This window comes from Cheilinus undulatus, linkage group 5 (genome assembly GCF_018320785.1).
Source record: "Cheilinus undulatus linkage group 5, ASM1832078v1, whole genome shotgun sequence".
NCBI lineage: Eukaryota > Metazoa > Chordata > Actinopteri > Labriformes > Labridae > Cheilinus > Cheilinus undulatus.
In genome coordinates, this window is record NC_054869.1 from 18,748,546 (window position 1) to 18,766,076 (window position 17,531).

The following is a 17,531-nucleotide window of genomic DNA, read 5'->3' on the forward strand; positions in this document are numbered from 1 at the left end:
GCTTCACAAGTCTTTATTAGTCTTTACTTTTCTATTGTGGGAGTGATTCGGTATTTCAGAAGAGAATAACACTATATTGTTAAACATGCTCTGCAACAATTCTAAAGTTAGAATAAACTCCTTAAGTTTTAACACGGCGGATTTTATAAGTCTCCAGTTGTCATCTTAATGACAGACTATTTATGGAATAAGAAGCAATAACAGCCATTAGCATTAGCCACTAACATCAAGACCAGGCTAATGGTTTAGCGGGTATTTGAAAACCAGAAAAGTTTGTCAAAGAGCAAAAGACAAATCTATCAATGACAATCAGTCTCAGTCTTCTGATCTGCGCCTTCTTTTTAAGACAGGGTCCTGTCTGTTCTGGTTGCTGTTTCTTCATTCTCAGTCTGATCGACAATATCATTAACATCAGTTTAACTACGGACAACAACAGTATGTTTGATTAATGTAGTACTTTACATTTTTATCTCCCTTTAAGAAAGTGCATATTCAGAATTTTTATAAAAAACATCGGTTGTCTTTAAGTTCTGACTAAAATAAACAGCTGTCTCCTAAACCTCTCTATGTATTAAGCCTGACATTGTGTTAGCATTTACCTTGATGTGTTTTATCTGCAGATAAATGAGCAACAGTATTTAAGCTCCTTTATTTTTAACAGAGGAATGCACTTTACTTTTTCGTATCACCTGTTTCTTAACGGGGGGACCTATCGTCATATTTGACTAGTTTTCACAACCTTTGTCATCAGAAAATGAAAAAAAAACACTTCAAAACCAATGTATGTGGGCTCTTAGATTATGGTTTAATTTGTTTGGTACAGAAATGTTCTAGTTAAACTTACTAAACTAAATAACAGCTGTAACGACAAGTGTTATGTATTTTTGATGTAAACATGAGTGATGTTGCTTAGTGATAGGTTATAAATCTCTCTGCAGGCTACATGTTAGGCTACCCTTCTTACCCCTAGATGTGCTTTAAGACATGAAATAAACTTAAAATAATCAACAACTGAAAAAAAACATCAGTTCTCATTATTCTGTTATTGGCTCTCGGGAGTAGGAATTATCGGTTAGTAAAAAAAAACCTATTGTTCATCCCGTATCCAAACCTTTCACACAAACACAATATTTGTCTGCTGCTCTTTTCCCAATTTCTCTAATAGATATTCAAACTCAAGGATACCACAGTCGTCGCATTCTTTGACACCCCAGTCTTTTGGGAGACAGACAGAGGGCCACTGTGTTAGGTGTCATCTCATAAGGGGTTTTTTTGCATTTCTGCGTTATGTTTTAAACATGTGTCTGTCATCTTCTCGAGCTGTCTCCCGAGCTGTCACGTCTGTGGCCAGAGTTCTGTCCACAGAGCTCTGAAACCTGCTGGTTCTGTGGCACGGCTCTCTGGGACGTCTCAACATTACAACCACACTCCCAGAGGGGTGTATGTGTTTTTTGTTGAAATGTGTGTCCGATGTGTGTTTGCATCTCAGGGACTTGGACTTTGAATTTCTTATGCATGATGTCCCCTGTCCCTTGACGTGAGCTGGATGGGCATGTGATTTTTTTTTTTCTTAGAAGCCACATGATAATAAGAGATGTGCTGGAAACATATCAAGGATCAAGCTGTAATTCATCACTGTGCCTCCACATGTCAGAGTGAAGCTAAAGTAAAGGAACGTTAACAGACCCTTAAAGAATCACAGGATTTTAGATGCACCGTTTTTCATCAATGGATCCTCCAATTTTTACTCCCTGCTGGTGTGTTTTCTAGAATCACATCCATGCATCTCATGCATGTTCATCCATGACACCTGCATGTGAAACCCTCTGGATTCCTTGAGCATCAAATAGTTGATAAGGCTGTTGTATCACTAGCAGGATGCATTTGGCTGTTGTTGTCCTTTGTTAACAGTGAGACCAGTTTCCTGACTGCATCCCGATCAGTGCAGCCTGTGTCATTAAAGAGATAGCAGCACGTACTGACCCGAGTGATACCAAGAAGTGAGTGAGAGAGGCGCAGCCCAGCCCCGTTTGTCTGTTATCGCCGACTCTGTGTTCCACTGGCTCCCAGGGGAAACTATGAGACGAGAGGAAGACTTCACCTTCCTCCTCCCAGACACCCCCACCAACCTCACCCCACCACTTCTTTTCCTAACACTCCCGCTCCTCGGCAACCACCCCCCCGCACCACCACCACACGCCCCAAACATTTTTAATTATATCTTCTCCCAAGTAGTGCGGCTCAGTAACCAAGGAGCTGACATTGATGCATGTGCTGATAAATCCGCAAACACTGGAAACAAGATTAACAAAGATTTTGAGGAAAGGGTGACAGCTAATTTTGCGCAATGGTCGGCGCCTCATTCAAGAGTGATGTTTTTGATAGAGCGAGCCACGCCTGAGAATTCATGCTGCACGCAGGGGAGGGGGACGGGAACCGAGTGCGAGGAGTTCCGCGGCATTTGCACTTTTTAAATTGTTCCTTTTTTTTAATCTTTCATCCCTGACTACTGAGCTTCTTGTTTTCATATTTTCATCTTGTTGATTGAACATCTCATGCTTCTCATAACATATTCACACTCAGCTTGATGAGATAGTTCACTTTACTTGATTGTCAACACATTTTATCACACAAAATGAATTTATACATTTATAAGTGAACTAGGAAAACTTCAGTGAAAGAAAATGTTGTAAAGAAAGTGTTGTTTCTCTGATTAGCCAATGAAATAGCCAGTTTAGAATAGACTCTTTATTCTCTGAGCATCTGTATCCGTGTATGTGTGCACATGTACCAGTCTAATCAGTGGGATCTAATCAGCAGTGTGTATTGTGGAGTCAGTGACATGCCACTCCAGGCCCGTGGTCCTGTCTCTGAACTGGCTCTCAAACCACTGAGACATGGATACACACTCCTCTGAGAGAGATATCAGTCAGACTCATCAACCATACACACACACACACGAAGAGAGAGAACAAGATAACAATCATACTTCCACAGCTGATTCCCTATTTTCTCATGGCACATGGCACCAGCTCCTTCTTTCCTCTCTGCAGCCAATTTCAGGTCCATACAGTAAAAACATCTTGTAGATTTCTTTTGTTCTTATTTCTTTTTTCTCTTCCACTTTATGTGACGTCTCCCTCCTCAGACTCTCCTCCCCTGTCTGTAGGCAGCTGACAGCTTCTTTCACTTTTCTTTGTCAATTTCTCCTTCTCCATCTCCGTCTCTCTAGCTTTCTTTTTCATCTGCCCCCCCCCCCCCATCTGCTTTCGCTTTTGTTTGCCCGGCCTCTCTCCCATCCCAACTTGATAATGAGGAATGCAGTGTGACCCTGACCTCCATCGGCCGTGCAACCACCTCCGACCCCTCCAGGTGACCCCCGGTCCCTGTTTTGACAGCTTGATTAATTACCGAGTGTTATGATTTATGAGAAAAGCAGTATGTAAAAATAATAGACAACAGGTGGTCTTTAAAAAAAAGTAGATTTGAAAGAGCTTCTAGGAGGGTTGGGCTGTGTGTGTCGGAGCCGAAGAGAGAGAGGATGTGTTTTACAGCCGCTCTCCATGGTAAATTGCTTTCAACCGTTTTTGAAGGCTACATTGGGTTAATAGGAAAATGTCTATTGCGCCATGCATGGCTTCCTTAGTTGCCACAGCATGGATTTCTCCACGTGTATTTGGCCGTATGGTGAGAGGATGAAGGGGATTCCAACCTACATGCGTAGCCCCATGTGTGTGCTGTGAAGCATAAACCCTGGCCATGTGGTAATGACACTCTGGAAAATGTGCAGGAACACACAGATATACATGCATACGCACACGCAGATACACTATATTCCTTTCAAAGTTACATCCTGTGAAAATAAGCAGAGTAAATGGCAGGACAGAGCAGCCACAGTGTTTACCCTTCACACTTCAAACACAGCCTGTGATTGGCTGTGGCGACCTCCCCTGACTCATGGACCTGCGGTGCAGCTCCACTTAGAGAGGGGTCACACTCTGGGACGGTGTGTATCATCCTGGTTGCGTGCTCATACTTAGGCCTTCAGATTTATTTCCTTTGCATGATTGTAGCCTGTTCCACTCTCACTGTGTACCACGCCACAGCACATAGAAATGAGTATTTTACACACAGAAGATGGCAAAATTGCATCTCCTGAAAGGTCACACTTTACATAAAATATCACACACATAGCAACAGTCGACAACGTGGACAAGACCACCAGCTCTCTCTGTGCAGCTCACCCCCCTCCAGGTCACAATAACAGGGCAGGGGTGAAGGGATTCCTCTTTGAGCTTTGACCTGTGGAGGTCATAGTGGTCCTGTGATGTTCAGTAAGATTAATACCCAGGGTGCAACAGCATGGTCTCATTATTCACCAACATGTCGCACTTTACTGATAGATGACACCCAGAGAAGCATACCTACACATCTGTAAACACAGCCAAACATACATGTATGACCTTTTGACAATAACAGTGTGCTGTTTTCTTCATAATCTATCATTTTATTATTTGAAAAAATGTGTGAAAAACCCTGCTACATAGTAAGCATTGGCTTACTAGGATTACAAAACCAGTCTATTAGATCCTAAATTCAAGTGATACTTTACCAGAGAGATATAGACATTTTGAATAATGGCATACTCACATTAGTTGTGGGAAATGTTACCATGATAGTGGCTACATGCCTAGGTCATTCAAATACATGCACACATGAAGGTTATCATCATATATTGTATTTAAAACTTGATAAGATGCTGGTAAAAATTAAACATCAAAACCTGTTTCATTGCTATGGCAACTAAAGAACAAGTCCTCTGTAATAAACATTGGATAGTTTCTTGTTTTTAGTGACATGAAAATGTTTTCAAACTCCAACACATTGTCTAAATTGCTGAGGCTGAACTAGACCATTTTCCATTGGGTGGTCAGGATAGCCTAGTTTCCACCAGAGAGTTCAGTTTGGTTTGGTGTGGTTTGGTATGGATTGGTATGGTAAACCTCAAACTGGCTTGCGTTTCCACCAACACTCACTTGTGGGCGGGGATGTACACCGGACATTGATAGCAGCGTGGGCCACGCAATGGTGTGACATCATAGCAGCGTGACATCATAGCAGCGCGACACAGTGCAGTGGAAATTCAAGGAAGAAGCGTGCTGCACTTTAAACAAAGGTTGATAATGGAGGAGTTCCAGCAGTTTGTGTTTTTTCTTCTTTTGTTGTGGCAGTTTTTTGAAAGAAGAAGACAAACTGAGTACGCGAGCTGGCGTGAGGCAGCAAGGAGAACTGAACTGAACTGAACTGCTCGGTGGAAACGACGTACTGTAGATGAGGCCAGGTGTAATTTTGCAGTGGCCAATAAGTTGCTATGATCCTAGGAATGTGTCCAACTCAAAAATAAGGCCTATTTTAGGGATATACTGTACAGACAACACATCACTCCACATCATTAGCATTTATAATATCAACAGAGGCCAAATAACTTTCATGTGTTGAAAGTTTTTTCATTTCCTGCAGGTAAAAAGAAATAGAGCTTAAACTTTCAGTACAAAGTAAAGTCCACAGCTACAGTGTATAACAGATTATCAAAGCATGGGTTTTCAAATTTTTTAGCCTGCAAGCCCCAGAATAAAGGTGCCAAAGACCAGGGACCCCCACTGTACCTGAATGCAGACATGCAAAGTCAAGAATAGTCATTTTCAGAGTTATTATAATTATTTTTTAAAGATTTATTTTGGGCATTTGTCAGCCTTTATTTTAATAGAGGAGGACAGTAGATAGAGTCAGAAACATGGACGAGAGCAGGGGAGAGACATGCGGTAAAGGGCCTTAGGCTGGATTCGAACCCGGGCTGTCCGCTAACATGGGACATGCCTTAAACCACTGGGTCACCTGCGCCCCATCGGACTTAAATCTTAAGGATTTTTCTTTTTTTTCATATATAGCTTTGATTTCAACATAAATCTCACCAAAACACTAGGTTGTATCTTAGAGTCAGCTAATTTGAAATTTGCACATATTTTTCGTAAAATTGGTTAGAAATACAATTTGAAATCATGTTTTTTGTCTTTTGGAATGCATCTGGCGACCCCCTCATCAGGTGCTTCATGTGTCCTGACCCCCACGTTGAGAGACACTGTATTAAAGAATGCAGATGTTTCCAGTGGAACTTAGTAGCAATTTAACCTATGACACCTTTATGACACCTATGATGTTAAAACCCACTTCATGTTCACATAACTATAACTTTGTTTTACTCTGAGATTATAGATAGTCTCTGAAAGATTATAGACCCTTAAAAATGTACTTTATGACATGTTTTGTCCATGACTGATACATTTACATAGGCCTAATGATGCATACAGTGAAATATAAACATTTATGTCCTATTTGAAAAATGATTTGAAGGACATCTTTTTCAGGGTGACTGTTTAAATTAAAGATTCTTCTGGCATTAATTATAAATATAACTTCAGATTCAAGTCCCATTCTGAATCCTAATGTCATGTTACACTAGTCAACATGGCATTCACTAAATTCCCCCTTTAACGCGATGATCAAAGAAAGACATGTGGATCATCTCACCTCTTAAACAGTAGCAGACTCAGTTGAAAGCTAGCCTCACATCAGATATATCAGATGAACCTACAGAATATAATGAAATTGTTGATATCAAACATGTAATGCTATCTAAATGGAGAAATGCACTAATTATTTCCCTGAAGTGCACTCATGTTATCATGAAGACCCTGTCAGATTGTGTGATGTTAATAAATTTATGAACAGGCTACAGGATTTTCTGTGCAACTTAGATGTGATCCTGACTAACAGTGTGAGTTTATCTTATCTTCTTAAAGACACTATGCTATTTCCCTCTGCTTGCCTTGTTTTCTCCCCTTTCCTGATTCATGTCTGGATTACTCTGTGAGGGTCAGACACTATGCTCAGATCCTCCTTTTTGTAGTGTGCTAGCAGATGCTTGTGCTCACGTTTAAGGCAGCTGGACTCAGTTCAGACTGAACAGCTCTGTTCCAGTTTAGAATTAGCTACAAGTATCTACTGATGAGACAAAGAGTTGTTTAAAGAAGAAATAAAGTTAGCAAATTTATTCTCCTGCTGAAAGGGCCACAGTTCCTGGTTTTTAATGTGGGTTTGGGCAGGCAGTAGCTCTCTTAATACAGTAGCCTATCAGCTTACTGTCACCTGGGTTTGTAATGTTGAAGCTCCAGAGACTCACAGAACATGGAGTGGACAGCTGAGGGATGTGTGTGCACGACTAATGCTAAAATGTGCCAGCTGAAAAATACACCAACAACCAATCCATCCAAGAAAAAATCCCCTGAAAACATTCATGACTCAGTGGCCAATAGGTGGCCAGGCCACAACTGGCCACCCACCAAATCCGCATTTGCTAAACCGCACAAAGATGTTTACAACTTTTGGGTATTTGTGCAATCCTTTTTCCTTGCAGATGCTTTAGGTAAAAAATACGACTGATATCTGCATTTTTTTTGTAAAGTTTCATTGCTTCCAATACAATCAATCATTAAAATAATAAAGATTGTACAAAAAGTGCGCCAACCTTAGCATGCATACATGTGTTCCTGTGTCTAACATGCTCAGTCTTGTCCTCTTATTGACCCTGGTTGGCTCAGTCAGTACATATGGCTATGCGTCTCGCACCCACCGTGTGGGTTCATGTGTGTTAACGCACTAACTACCCGTCCAGATGGTGAAGTAGAAACATTCACGGACGACGCTCTTTAAGAACTCACATGTGCTGGAATTCCTTACTTACAGTTGACCTGAAAGGCACACTCACTTTTTGATGTCATTTAGTGTCACCATTACGATTATGATCACGGTGGAGAGATATTTCACTGTCACCGCAGAGGACAGAAGCCTAAATTTTGTCAAATTTTGTGCAGAAATGAGTTTCTGAATAGCAGCCAAACACATTTTTATACCCGTCATCATAATCATCATCTTCATTTTGCAGAACGTGCACTACATTCTTTCCTTCCTGGGCCCATTGAACTTAAGCTTTGTCTGCCTCCATTCCTTTCGTTCGCTGTTAATAGCGGCCTTCAGGACAGGGTTACTCCTGGGACGCCTCCTTTCCTCCTGTCTCCCCTCTTTTTTGTAGCTCCTCATCCTCCCCTTTGCTGTTCACCTCTCTCCCTGATTTATACATTAAATAGTTAGGCAGGAGGGCAGGGAGGCGCCTATCATTCCATGATCTATATCTCTCCGTGCCCTCATTAAAAATACATGTGTATGCTTAGGGGAGAAAATATAGAATGTATAAATCAAAATGCTAACGGCGTCAGAATAAGCTTCCTGTATTTATTTCCCCATAGCTTTCCCTCTCTGAGCCCAGGACTCCTCCTGCTAACTGCATTTCCTTTGCTTTGAATGCTGCAAATTCATATTTGATACTCTATTATTGAAGAATACAGCAAAGACTTTGTATTTATCATGTAACTGAGTGGATAATCTGTATGTTAGCCTGCTGCATGGTGCATGACATAGAATAAGTTTGCATCATTGTTAAAGCATTCAAAATAAAAATGTTAGCTCAAAGCATCATAACATTAAGATATTAAGACGCCTGTTCAGCTTCTTAACACACAGACGTCTCTGAAAGATCCTGTTTGCTGAGTTTACATTGAGTCGCTTCTTTGCAAATGACACACAGGTCTTCTTTAAAAAAAAAAATTGACAAATGACTTGTGTAACATTTACTTGCACAATCGATTGCTCTGACAATTTCCACCTGGACGGTGATTAATGCTACATCCACCCCCAATCTAGCAGCCCCCACCCCCAGCCCTGCACCTCCCTCTGTGTGTGTCGTGCTGAGAGTAGATGAAGCAGGGCTCCTAACTCTGTTTGTGAGTGGACACGTGTGCTTGTACGGTCTCCCCTGATACTAGGATGCTTGATCGATCACTGAGCAAATTCACAGACTTCTGTAAATAACTGACACGTAAACTTCTTTTGGTTTACAGTGAGTCTTAACAGCAGTGTGTCTTTATGTCTCCTCTCACCCAGGTGCTGAAAATAGACAGGTCGGGAGGAGTGAGAGAGAAAGTGAAACAGAGAGAAGGAAATGTAAATGTGAGCATGAAAAGAAGCTGAGGCATCGGGGATCAGAAGCTGTGCTATTCTCTTCACTTCCTCCACCCCACTGCTCCACTTTGAACTCATTTATAAATATTCCACTGCACATATAAACAATATCCAAATGAGCCCAGACATCCAAGCCAAGGTTAAAAACACGGCTGCTTATTACAGACACGAATACTTGACTAGCTCCAAAGGTTAGCCTCTTTTTTTCTGACCTAAACTATTTGTGCTCATTAAGATCAAGAAAAAGACAATCATTACCACAGCTTCTTATTTACTTTGACCAAATTAGCGTACGACTACATTAGAGGAAGCAAACACAGAGTACAGTCTTTGAACTGGAGGAGAAAAGTCGAATTTAGAGAAACTTAATTAAATGTGTACTCTTTATTAGAGGAGAAACCCATGCGGTGGGCGATTTGTTTAAAATTAACTCAGAGGGCAGATGGGGAGATGAAGCTCCAGTTTGTCTTACTTTTCCAATGTAAACATTTGTGTTGGCTTTTCGATTGATTGCTTAAACATACAGGGATGTGGGGTTAAGCAGGGGATCTAAAAATGTGAGGCAAACACATGTATCTCATGTTTTTGTAGTGATTTATACGCCTATTTATGCAGATTTAACTTAAGCTTTGGTTTAATTTTAGCTCTGATTTTCCTCGATCTGCCTTTGCTTTTTATGTCTTTTTAAAGTAACTGTTAGATAATTATATATAGCAACATTTAGGTCTCCTCTACAAGTACTTGCATGCTCCCCTGGGTATTGCGAGTTATCAAGAGGATGATTGATTTTGTGCTGACAGGCTGATGACAATCCCGTCTCATCCCCTCTCACATCATCCTTAAGATCCACACATGTCTTTTTAGAGCCCCAGCGGTACAGTAAGCACCCTCCCACCCCTCTGCTCTTTAGAGGAACATAGCCGAGCGTAGGGTGGGTATGGGGGGTCTCAGACTGGTGCTGTGTTAAAATGAGAAAGGGGGCACCATGACTTAATCTGACATTACTGTGCGATCTGTGTGGTATCTCAGCCTCAGGGAGAGAGGGAGTGGGAAAAAGAGGAGGGAGAGAAAAGAGGGGAATGGGATGGATCAAGGGGCCCTGCGTGCAGAAAAAAAAACCACACGTAGAGACGGAGACAGACAAGGTCACACGGAGCAGGGTGGCCCTGACAGCGAGGGAGAGCGGGAGAGTACTTGTTATTACTGTATTTACCTTCCCTCTCATCGTCTTCTTACTCCTTCACTGAGGAACAGTGTGATATTTTCATCGTTTTTTCAATCGTATTTTTATTTGATGCAACTAGAGTGCATACTGTGATGCTTATATTCCAACCTAGCCTTTCTCTCAGTCGGCCATTGTGCCTCTTTCAGATCTCAAACCTGACTGTAGCCTGCAGACATCCCTCCCCTCCTCCTCCTCTTATTGGGTATGCCATGCTGGGTGACCCTTTCCCCCTTGTCAGTCAAGCCTGAGCAGCGAATCCGGAGCTGCATGTCGCTGAAACAAGGAAGTAGAGCGCAAGAAAAGAGAGCGCCATTTACCCCGATTATAACAGCCCCCCGACTGAAAACTAATAAAGTACGCTGCCTGAGATCCAATTTACATGGACACCTATAGACGGCACGCTGGTTCTGGAGATGTAAGATGCATGCGCACGGACACATGAATGTGCTAAAATACAAGAGGAACGCCAGAAACAGCTCATTCAACAATCAGCCACATATACAAGCCCCAAATTCACGCATCCATACCGTTCACTTTCTTCACTGCATGCACCCGTGACCGCTATCAGCCATGCTTTGTACCTGTCAAGTGCTGTCCTTTTCCCTGTGCCCAAAGCCCTGCTCACTACATGAGAGCTCTCACATCAAAGCTATGCTGAGCTCCACACGCACAGATGAAACACCCTCTCACTCCGGCCGCCTCTCTCCTCGCTCCCGCACATTAGACACATTTCATTTCATTACAACGCCACTGGAAAAATAGAGGTGCTCCTGTCTTAAAGGGAAATCTTATTTACTCTCTCTCACACTTGTGTACTCACTCACATGTGGATGCGCACAAACATACACACTGTTAGCTACTTTTTCAAATAATAGGACTGGAAGGGAAAATAATGATCTGTTAGCATCAAAGTTCGAGTGGACAAGTGGCATGTAATTTGAGAGATTATTGACAGGACTGTTCAGACAGCTCAGTATGGATCCAGCTCTGAAATATTATGTAAAAAGATGTTTTTATTTCATCATATATTTCTATTAGATGTGCGATTGTTGTGTCTTTAATAGCTTCACAACGCTGTATCGAGCAATGATGGAGGGAGGGTCTCATCACTGTGATGAGACAAGTCCTGGTTTCCGTAGCAGCAGCGGTCTTTGTTGTGCTATCTGGTGTGGGACAGGCCGACAAAGAAGCGCTAAGGAGCATCCGAAATGGGGCGTTGGGGGTCGGGGTGCCCCCCCTCAGAGGGGTCGGGGCGACCCTCTTGACCGCTGGCCCTGGGGCAGGGACTCAGTGTGGCGGTGGCACAGGGGCACCGACAGGGCATGGGAAGAGACTTAGTCTGTATACGGCTGCAGAAAGACAAGACTGACCCAACGCTACACAACTGTGTGTGCGTTTTATTTGAGGCGGTGTGTATTTACGGGACAAAGGCAAAGCGACCCGACATTAGCAATGTGTGAGGGAGAGATTTAGTTGTATAAAAAGCAGGGTGACCCAAAATTTGCAACGTGCGTTTGTGTAAGATTCACAATCTGACAGCACGTCACAACACAAAGATCAGATTTAGCAGGTGTATCCAGTGTGCATGTGGGACGGACTTAACAGTTAGCTACACACACAAAGAGCGGATGACCTAACTCTGGAAGGGAGCAAAGCGAGATGTATAGAGAGATTTAGCTGTCACAAAACAACGCAAAGACGAGGATGCTGAACATTAGCTCTGTGGGAGAAATTAGTTCTGTGGGATTTGGAGAGAGCACTGCTCATTTAAATTTCTTCTTCTTTAATTCTTGATTTTTGTTAATTATTCCAAACTACTATTGATATTTACTTTACAATCATGAGTTTGTTTGTTGTGATAATCCACTAAATTTTGTTGTTTTTTTTCAATGAACTGCCCTTAAAAAACAGCTTTAATTCAATATATATGATAAGAAAACTAGTTCCCAGTTGTTTCCCCTTCTCTCAGTCTCACTATTGAATATTTGCTTGATGGAGAGAAGAATAAAGAGAGGAAGTGTCTGAACGGGTCGAGCACTGTTGTCCTGACACCGACACAGACCTCTCAGTGTTGAAATAAATGATGGTTTCCGACATTGAGGTGAACTCAGCAGTCCTGCTTCTTCAGACTAAATACTCCTACAACCCTGGTCGCCTTTACAGCAATGTCCTTCTGGGTGACTGGACAGCTGAAAGGGTTAGCACTGTTAGCTGGGTTAGGTGTGTTAGCCTCTCCAAAAGAAAAGGCTGCAGGCCACTCAGGGTTAGCACGAGGACAGTGAGGGCTTGAAACCGGGCCACTTGAGGTTACTAACACTATGCTTTAAGGCCAGGCAGGGTGAGAGTGAGAGCACTGAGGACTGAACACGGGTGTAGGGTTAGCATCAGAACATGAGGACTGGTGTTACTAAACCATTAACTCTTGGCCTTAAGAGCCAGGATTAAGAGAAAGGAGAAAAGCACACAAGCTTTGTTTTTTTTTCTTTTATGCTATTCTCCTGTCCTTAGGAAATCTATTACTCATTTAAAATGTCTTCATTTAGAGTTGTTTAGTTTTCTAAACATGCATCTTATTCATCACATTTATTTATCTGGTATAAATTTAATCAGTTTTATGGTGTTAGGGCCTTTTACTGATCTGCTCTTGTCAGTTATTTTATCAGGCTGCCACCAGTGGGCAGTGGCACAAAGCTGGTGTGGATCTGGTTAGTATACATCTCTCTGTCTCTTCTCTCTTCTCTCTCTTTCTTTGTCTTTTTATTTTCTTATTAATTTATATCTCTCTTTTTTAGTTTATAGCCTGTATTCCTTATTTTTTCACCTATTTGTCTTCGCTTTTTTTTCCTCCCTCATTTTTATTTTATTTTCTTCCCAATGACCTTATGTCTTTTTTTGTTTGTGTGCACATTTCTTCTTGATATCTGAAGGTTGACTTAAGTTTTTTAGAGGATACACGTTCATAAGCCAGCTCTAACTTTACTTATTTCACCATATGGCCTCACAGACTTTCAACAAACAAAGTTGGAGGAACATTTCCCACCATAAATGTGCATAAAACTCTTGAATAGAGATTTTTTTTTGAAGTTATAAATATAAAAAAAATGTTATTTGGCTTTCTGAGTCTACAGTAAGCATGCAGACTATAATATCAAGGAGAAAATTATTTAAAGCTGAAAATAACATTTAGGTATTTATTTTTAGAAATTTCTGTGGTAAAACATTATTAAAAATGCTTTTAGTGTCAATTCCATCATGTTTTCTTCAGTTAATAACTCCCATTCAAGTTTTACGTCATGGAAATGTCCAGCACTTGAAGAAGACTCTCGTCTGCATCTGAAAAGGAGTGAGAATCAGACTAATTTTATAATCTGAGTAAGTGAGAAAGTGTCAGTTTGACGTTGTCAACACACCGCAGGTGCTAAGGGAAAGGGTGTGTGGCAGGTTTGATGCCGATGGGTGCAGGAGGGACACACACTCATGCGGCATCAACGGAAAAAAACAAGCACATTGTGTTAACACTTATTAAGGAAGAGGAGACGTGCCGCCGCGAGAAGACAGTTAGTGTGTTTGCAGAGGAAGCTGCTTCCCCTCCTAACTCCCTATCACGTCTCCTTAAAGTTTTTTTTTTTTTTTTTAAGTCTTAACAGGTGTCTTTCCTTGTTGTGTTTTTAAGGTAGTTATATGTGTGGCTGTACATTTTCTTAGGCAGTTACCAGTCCCTTTGAGCATTGTGGTAATTGTTTGTGTATTCACAACGGGAGTCGTGCATGAAAAGCACAACAAAAGTGAAACAGGAATCCTTCCATTTCCTGCTTTAGTTTCAGAGTGCTTGAGACAATAAACACAGTTAATTAAAAAGGCTGCAAGTTGAAGAAGTCACAGGAAAACTTCCTTTTCCCCACAAGAAGTCATTCTTTTCAGTCATTCTTTTTATGTTCTATTTCTGCTGTTTTTGAAAGAATTCTTTAAATCAAATCTCTCCTTTTTATTCTGGACATTTTAAACAGTGAAAGTTTTTATTCATTGCTGAATTTATCACCTCTCAGTTAATTTAGAATAATAATAGTACTAAAATATTAATACAAAGACTCTTTTTTTTTCACTTTTTTCCATAGTTCTATTGCTGAAAGTTTCATGTTAGTACACACGATCCCATGCAGAGATGGGCAGGCACTTGTGGCATACTCTTTAGCTGAGTGATGCTAGGATCGATCGAGTTTGATATTAAGTGACACGTGGCCTTTGGAGTCACTAAATGCTACCAGCTGAAACCACCGTCACTGAATTCCAATTCCCCGGTTACTTCTCCAGCTTCTCCCTGCGGTGACTCTCCGTCTCTTTTTTTGTGTTCAGACTGGATTTGCATCATTCTTTCATATCCCACATTGAAAAAAATGTATTTGTGATCATATTTTGGTGTGTCTGAACTTACGTACTCTTTTTCAAAGCCATAGATCACTAAACATTTATACAACTGAGGAACATCTTTTTATAAAGTAAAATGCCTAGAAACATCTACTTTAAGTCTAAGTATACTAAGTAAATAATTGTCTTTTTAAGTAAACAAAATCAAAAAATATATCTATATTTTTTTCTTTAAAAAAACTTACATTTTTAGTTTTATATAAACAGATGAAATCAGAATTTTCAAGAGGAAAAGTACTTAAATATAATGTTCACTCAAAGCTTTTGAAACGGCATGGTTTGATGTCTTTTTTTATTGTTAGCTCTATTTTTTTAATGTTTTTAATTTCATCATAAAATGCTTTGTCTTCACAAATGCTGTTTTTCAATATTTCACAACAAAGATTTTGGAATTAAAACTGAAAAGTAATTAACATTTCTCATTTTTTATTAATGGTAGCCCACATTATGTTATATACTGATGTATTCTTCGTCTATGTTGCAGGAGGGCTACGGTGTGATGGTGCTCAACCCCAATGAGAACTACCTGGAGGTGGAGAAGCCCGCCAAGTCATCTCCCTTGCCCTCTCCCACCGAACCCTCAGACGAACCTGCTGAAAAGCGGGAACGCAAGGATGACAAGGAGGGCAAAAAGAAGAGAGAGTTTTATGAGAAGTACCGCAACCCGCAGAAGGAGACGGAGACCGAACGGATCCCAATACGGGTAAGTCGGAGAGGGAGGGAGGCAGGCACAAAGTGATGGAGAGAGGGAGGAGAGACAGAAAAGGAAAGCAGGAAGGAAGTGTTTGGAGAGCCAGGGCTGAGGGACAGAAGGAATGATGTTCATCAAAAGCAGACATGATGGGGGAGGCGGACAGAGTGACAGTTTAGGGTCGTGGGAGGAGGTAGGAGAAGAGACATAGGTGAGAAAACGGGAGGGAGGTATTCGGGCGAGTTCGGATATGACAAAAGACGCAAGGAAGGTTTCAGAAGGTGGGAGGCGGCTCGCTGAGGAGGCTAGGAAAGGATGTGTTAGGTAACGAGGGATGAAGAGAGGATGGGAGGCAGAGGGAGAAAGAGAGGCTCTTGTGTGGTCAGCCTGTGTGTGAAGAGGTTGGCCGTGCTCCAGTCGCCTCTCAGTGAGCAAGTGTTAACCACATGGCTACTCCCTCTCTCTCCCGCTTTTCCTCTTTCTCCTTCCCTCTCTTTTCTCTCTGTCTCTCTCTCAGATGGTGGGCTGGTCAGTGCAGCTCTAGCCCTTCACTTTTGTTGACCGCTGGGATTATTATCTCCATAACACACACTCTGCAAACACACTGCAACATTCTTATCATGCCACACTGACTGTACACCCCCTAATCACACACACACATTCTCTTATATACATATACAAAAACACACACAAGGCTCGAGGCCCCATTTACCTCTTTAAACAACGGAAGTCACCCTTTGCATAAATCTGGGCATGAACTGTGGAATTTGTGGAAATAAACATAGACAGCGTGATTAGAGATTGAATTGTCCTCTTAGCAGTCGTGTATTTTTGTTTCGTTGTTCAAAATGCTCAGATTCATGACGCTCAAACACTTTTTTTCTGTCTTTAACTACAATATAAAGATTAAGGGCACAGGGACACCATCCTGTTTAATAATCATATAGGAGAGAAGTAACCTGCATCTGTCCTTTGTAATGAAGTTTTACCACATTAATGCATGTACTGTATGTGTGTATATGTATGTGTGTGAAATGTGTGTCTCTGGTGTGTGACAGGACTTAGGGCTGCAGGGACTGGCAGGTGGTATGTGAGCTGTCAACACAGACTTTATTTTTCTCACCCCCTCATGGCAGTACCTTTACACACGTTCTAATAAGGGATAATTAGCCACAGTTCAGTCTGACTGTATCACACATTTATAATGTCCACTGTTTTCCATCATACAGCTGATTATCTCCCTACACGCTTTAAGACATAAGGACTTCTGAAATATATGATGTAACTGACAGTATGTACCGGTAGTCTTGCATGTGTATTTTATTTCCAAGCTATACTTAAGTACATTTTTAGTGTTTTTATGCCATCTGTTTCTTTATGATTGCATGCATCTATACTTTGTCTGATTTGCTGTTTTTTTTCTCCAGTAAGGATAAAACAGTTACTGGTTTTAATGACAGCCATGGTAAAATTCCCAAGTGGTTAGTAATCGCAGTAGTTCAATTGTCATTAAAACTGTTTTCAATAACTGTGATTTAATACCACAATGAATAATATGCACTTGGTTTGTTTACTGAGGGGAATTGAACAAAAGGTCCACAGGTCAATGCAGGATGTCAAGAAAATCTTTTAAGGAAAAGGAGACTTTCCAGGGTGTCTGCAGGGTCTTTAAAAGTATTAAAAGTTGATAAATCAGTCTAGCAAAAACTACATATTGAATGCATGACCGTAAGGTCTTACTTTTTTCTTTTTTACTTTTTTTTTTTCGTCATTTTTTATGTTTTATGCTAGTTTTTCTGCTTTTGTTTTTACATTTAGTTTTAAGCACAAGTGATAGTCTGGTGGACCTCCACCTGATCCAGAATCGGTCTGCATGCCTGTTTATGTTCTGGCCTGTTGAGTTATCAGTACATCCTTAAAACTATGTTGTGTCCTTAGCTAGAAAGTTAACTTTGATTGAGTGACGTGTGCATGGAAATGACTAAGGATGCACAATCAAAAAACGATAAAATCAGCCTGATATCGGTATCATCAGATATAAAAATTTCTGCCAAT

General features: G+C 41.1%; 1 protein-coding gene across 9 annotated transcripts in view; it reads left to right on the forward strand.

Moving 5' to 3' along the window:
- fam172a (family with sequence similarity 172 member A) overlaps positions 1 to 17,531 on the forward strand; it is a 222,474-nt gene that overhangs the window by 75,929 nt on the left and 129,014 nt on the right. For all 9 annotated transcript variants that reach the window (XM_041787663.1, XM_041787664.1, XM_041787661.1 and 6 more), the window contains exon 7: positions 15,270 to 15,488. In XM_041787663.1, the coding sequence (XP_041643597.1) occupies positions 15,270 to 15,488 (219 nt within the window). The remainder of the gene's footprint in view (positions 1 to 15,269; positions 15,489 to 17,531) is intronic.